Source organism: Tripterygium wilfordii, chromosome 21 (genome assembly GCF_013401445.1).
Source record: "Tripterygium wilfordii isolate XIE 37 chromosome 21, ASM1340144v1, whole genome shotgun sequence".
Classification (NCBI taxonomy): domain Eukaryota; kingdom Viridiplantae; phylum Streptophyta; class Magnoliopsida; order Celastrales; family Celastraceae; genus Tripterygium; species Tripterygium wilfordii.
In genome coordinates this window covers 8,136,752-8,141,538 of record NC_052252.1, presented here as the reverse complement: position 1 = coordinate 8,141,538, position 4,787 = coordinate 8,136,752, and the positions used below count along the sequence as shown (strand labels likewise).

Sequence of the window (4,787 nt, the reverse complement as noted above, 5' to 3'; positions counted from 1 at the left end):
GACACACAAGAATGTGAGATTGATTATGTTCCTTTTAGATAATAGAAATGAAAGGATTATAAACGTGGACAACAATATCAAGAATAGTCAAACAGCGGCACCGTTTGATAAATGTTATGTCATTGTAAACTCAGACTAGCTTCTTCACAAGCAGCTTTGGTTTCGCTCATTTGATTACATACCCAAAATCAGGGGCGAAGCTATGTACACTTACCCCCCTCAAAAAATTTTATTTAATGCTAATTATATAGTAATTATAAAATAGACCCCCCTGAATTTTCAATTTAGACCCCCCTCTTATAAAAATTTATGATCAAATGGTCAAAACAAGAAGATATGTGACAATTATTACTTATCCATTTTATAAACTTTTGATTTTTAGTGTTATTTTTCATACTTTCGAAGGTATAACTAATAGATAATCCCAAAAAAATTCCGGGGACGTTGCCCCTGGACCCCCACTTAGCTAAGCCACCCTAACATAAAATCTAGTGTCCACTCTGACGACCCCCCTCCTAGCATGTCCTGGCTTCGCCCCTGCCCAAAATAGCAGTCATGTTGAGTTACTTAATTTCAATGATTGCTCAATTCAAATGGGCATTGGACAACATACTCTATCCTACTTTCTTTTCGTCTTTTTTTTTTTTGTCTGACAAATATCCATTAAAAAAGAGGTACAATTGAGAATGAAATACAGTCCATACATCATTTTCCCCAAACAACCAAATCCATCTCTCAATTAAGCCCAAGAAGATAAGCATAAAGACATAAGAAATGCAGCCAGGGGTGGAATCAGAAATTAATCATGGAGTGAGTTGGCATTAGAACAATAGTATTTTGATTTGTTGGGAAAATTTTAACGAAGGTTTAGGGGTAGCGTTCTCAAATTTTTTTTCAGGCATATTATGGAAAACATTTATCTTGATGTATACACAAAAGATTAACTTATATATATATATATATTAAAAATTGATGAAAACTAATTAAATACCATGTATAATATGAAATAATATATAAATGTATAATTATAAGTCATATTTCAATATAATTTTTAAAACAAAAAACCATTGTTATATATTGTTTTTGTAAGAGATTATGTATTGTTCTTAATATTAACAATATTAGGATTATTATTGTTATGTATTGTTACTATTGTTAAGTGTTATATTTATATATATAATTTCTAAATTTTGGGAGGACTACAGCCTAGTAGTCCCCTAGATCATCCGCCTCTGCTGCGGCCCTTAAGATGTAAGCATGTGTTCCATGAAGGTTGTTTGGATAGATGGCTTGAGTTTAAGCACTCCACATATCCGCTCTGCCGTGATTGTTCAGCTGAAATTCTCAAGTTTAAGTTTTGTTCATGTAGTGATGGTGAAACTGATAACTGGTGGCTCCGTCGTTGATTACTTTGTCTACAATACAATTTCTTCTTCTCAAAACCAGCTTCTTCTCTCTGTAAAAAAATCTTGGACCTTGAAATGGGCAATTGCTTTTTTGGGCCGAGCCTGCATTTTATAGTATTAAACTATTAATATCAGAATTGGGCTTTTTCTTTTGTTTTTTGTAAGGCGTATTGGGCTTCTCATCTGTACATGCATGTGTGTATTTGATTGGGCCAGCCCATTTGAAGTGCAAAAGCTGCTGTAATATTAGTTGACTGAGGTGCCGTAAGGCGTAAGCTACTCCTAACTCAAACAAATGCCAAGACTCACTCAACAACATGTGTATGACCCTGACCCCGAGCCATGCACGATTGTGCATTGTCTAGGATTTCACTCTCTTGCAAGCAATTTTCGTTGCTCCTGTTTAGTATGGAGCCGAAGCCAAAGCCGAAGCATGATTTTTATGTAGTGATCCTCGAGGGGATCCTCCGGAGGGCGAGGAGATTAAATCCTACCTCCACTGACTTATCGCCAGGGCTACCGACGGGTTTGTCAATCTCTCGATCCTTTTCTATTTTCGCTTACTTATGGGGATTTGTATGTGTATCAATTGTAACTGTACGTGTATCAATTGTAATTGTAAGTTTCGATTGTAAATCTACCATTTTAGAATAGATTCATAATGCGTGTGTTGTCCTGCTTGTTATGCTACTCTTTGAGATTTGCTTGATGAATGACTGACAATTAGCGAATTTGGCTTTTTAATTGAAGCTTTGAACACCTGAATTTTGGATACAACCCCTCACATTGAATTTGCAGTGTTTTTTCAATTCTTGACTTTGTAATCACAAGTTCTTTCTTTAGGATTCTTTGAGTTGAGGTTTGTGAATGCCCTGTGGATACTTTGACTTCCTATGTGAATGTAAGGGCGTCTGTGGCTTATTTGTATTTCAAGATGGATTCACAAATAATTAACAACTCCTATGTGCAAGACTCCAATGGTGATGGGATCGGGGATAGACCTTACCTCACGTAATATGTAGAGTATTGTTTTCAGAATGGATCCAATGAATAAAAAATTAAGCCTAGCTAGTGCCTCAAATTTAGATGAGGCATTGTGCAATATTCTTTGGTTGTTAGTTTGTTCTTTTTATTTTATTGGTGGGCTTTCTTGTTGAACTTTATTATTGGGTTTCGTTGTCATTTATACTATTTGAAACGAACTCTTAATTTATATGATTGCCTTAAAATTAACACTGTAATTTTACCTAGTGATGTAGCTCTCCTTGTTGAAATGCAAAGACCATTAAAACTGTAGCTGTCCACATCGCCTCTGGTTTATGAGTGCAATTTTACTTTCTCAATTTGTGTTGATCACCTAACCCTCTGATAAATTTCCATGACAGGACTACCATGTGTCCGTACTTCTTCGCTAGGGACGACACTCACGACACCAGAAATAAGACGTAGTCCTTATGATGTTCGTATTGAGGATTTTGCGGATTTTGAGGTTGATGATAATTCGGACGATGATGATGGATGATGCACTATGGACTCTACATAAAAAGCTTTTGTGGTGAAGGTATCAGATGGAGTTTTGGATGAGACAACTCCTTTATGTGTTTATATATATCGTCATGCTTATTTATTTTCTTTATAGGGAATGTAGGCATAACAATGATTTGGATATGTCTATGAAGGACCCAACGGTATGTACTTGTATGGGTCATGTTTAAGCAAATTGCGATGGATGGTTTTATTCGTTATTTGTGTATAATATATCCGGTTGAACCAGAGGGGATCGTGCTCAATCTCCAATAAGTTCTTGAATTTTCTTCATTGCGGGCGGAGGACAAATTTTCTTCATTGCAAAACTAAAGCCAAATCAAAACCTCGGAGTGTATATGCAGAGATCATGGGTTATACTCCTCACTACAAACAACACCGATTTTGAAGGCTTGAGGACTTGTTGGTGTGGCGGTGGTTCATCGATCTGTATTTTCGTTCAAGGTCTTTCATAATCTCTGGGGCTTTGTTAGGCCTAGTATGGATTTTTTGTTTGTTTTTCAATTTTTTTTACAAAAATGATAAAAATCTATGGATTCTTCCATGGATTGATGGTGATGACTGGTGTTGGAGATTGAAGAAGAAGAGGAATGGAGAAAGAAAAGGATAGAGAGGGTTTAGGTCTTTTATTTTTTTAAATGCCATGTCATTAAATACACATATTTTGTTTTTAACAAATTAACAGACATGTGAGCAAATCGAGTCCACATAAGCTTTGTTTAACGGCAAATTGATCGAAAGGCAAACATGAACCATCTCTTGAAGTTGAGGGGTTGATTTGGCACGAAAAAAACCTTGGGAGCTTAATTGACCCTTTTTGGTAAGTTTAGGGGTTTCTGTGATACTTATCCCCATTAGAAAAACAGTTAAGGTCCTGAGATGAGCATGAGTGCATAATGTTGACTAACAATGTTTTTTTTCAACTTAAATTAGAAGAAATGAAGAAAGAAACTATATGCATGAATTGCAATATTTTAGATTTGCTATGAGTTTTTCTAAGCTTGATGAGTTGTTTGCCTCTCAAAGGCATTACGTTGATAAGAGTTGATTTGGATTAAAAAAACCTACAGTCTGGGTTGCTCCTTATCCTTGGTAGTTTGTGTATGAGTTGCACTAAAATAGATTTGAACATATCTTAAAATGCTAGAAAACATGCTCTAATGGTTTTGTCAAATTACTTGTTGAGTGTTTAATCTTACTTGTCCATAGCATACTTTGGATTCATAATTGTATATGTGAACCATGATTCATGTGTTAAAGACTTATGCTATTTGATTTAACATGAAATGTGAAGAACTTGAATGCATTACTTGTACCTCTAGGGTTTAATGCTTGCATATGAACTTTGATCTTGATGTCTTGGTACTTAGGATACTATAATTCATTCAACAAATCTTTGAATGTAATTATCTTAATTAAAATAAAACTAGACTTTTTATTTAACAAATTTTCTCCCACATCCTTGGAGAAAGAGGAAAAGTTCAAATTGAAAATCAAAGGAATAGAGCTAAGATACTTCGCCAAGAAGCTGTCAGCACAAAAGTATACAAAAATGTGCAACATCTTCTATTGTTCATAGCTAGTCCTTTTTACAGAGTTGCCTCAAATGGTATAGTTTTTGTTTGGCTGAGGTAAAGAAATGTTATAGCTGCATTGAAAGAGTACTATTTGAAGCCTCCAAACAGACTTAGCACAAATGACTCTCTTGGGGCAAATTTTGAGACAACGACAACTTTTCCAAGGGCTGTGATTTAAAGTAATTTTCCGTCAAATTTTCAAGATTTGAAGATGCAAATGAAGGGCTGAGATGGAATGAACAACGTGATCCAATGGTGG

At 35.3% G+C, this 4,787-nt stretch overlaps 1 protein-coding gene across 1 annotated transcript; it reads left to right on the top strand.

The window, feature by feature from the left end:
• The first annotated feature begins 1,719 nt into the window (after positions 1 to 1,719).
• On the top strand, positions 1,720 to 3,181 carry LOC119989747. The gene is made up of 2 exons (XM_038835432.1): positions 1,720 to 1,932; positions 2,792 to 3,181. Exons 1-2 carry the CDS (start codon positions 1,749 to 1,751, stop codon positions 2,926 to 2,928), a joined length of 321 nt encoding a protein of 106 aa, XP_038691360.1. The 5' UTR covers positions 1,720 to 1,748; the 3' UTR covers positions 2,929 to 3,181.
• Positions 3,182 to 4,787: the final 1,606 nt, after the last annotated feature.

Excerpts from the sequence above, each read along its gene's own strand:
- LOC119989747 (XM_038835432.1), top strand. The coding sequence starts at position 1,749 with ATGCACGATTGTGCATTGTCTAGGATTTCACTCTCTTGCAAGCAATTT. Across the intron at positions 1,933-2,791 it reads ATCGCCAGGGCTACCGACGG|GACTACCATGTGTCCGTACT; the intron begins GTTTGTCAATCT and ends TTTCCATGACAG.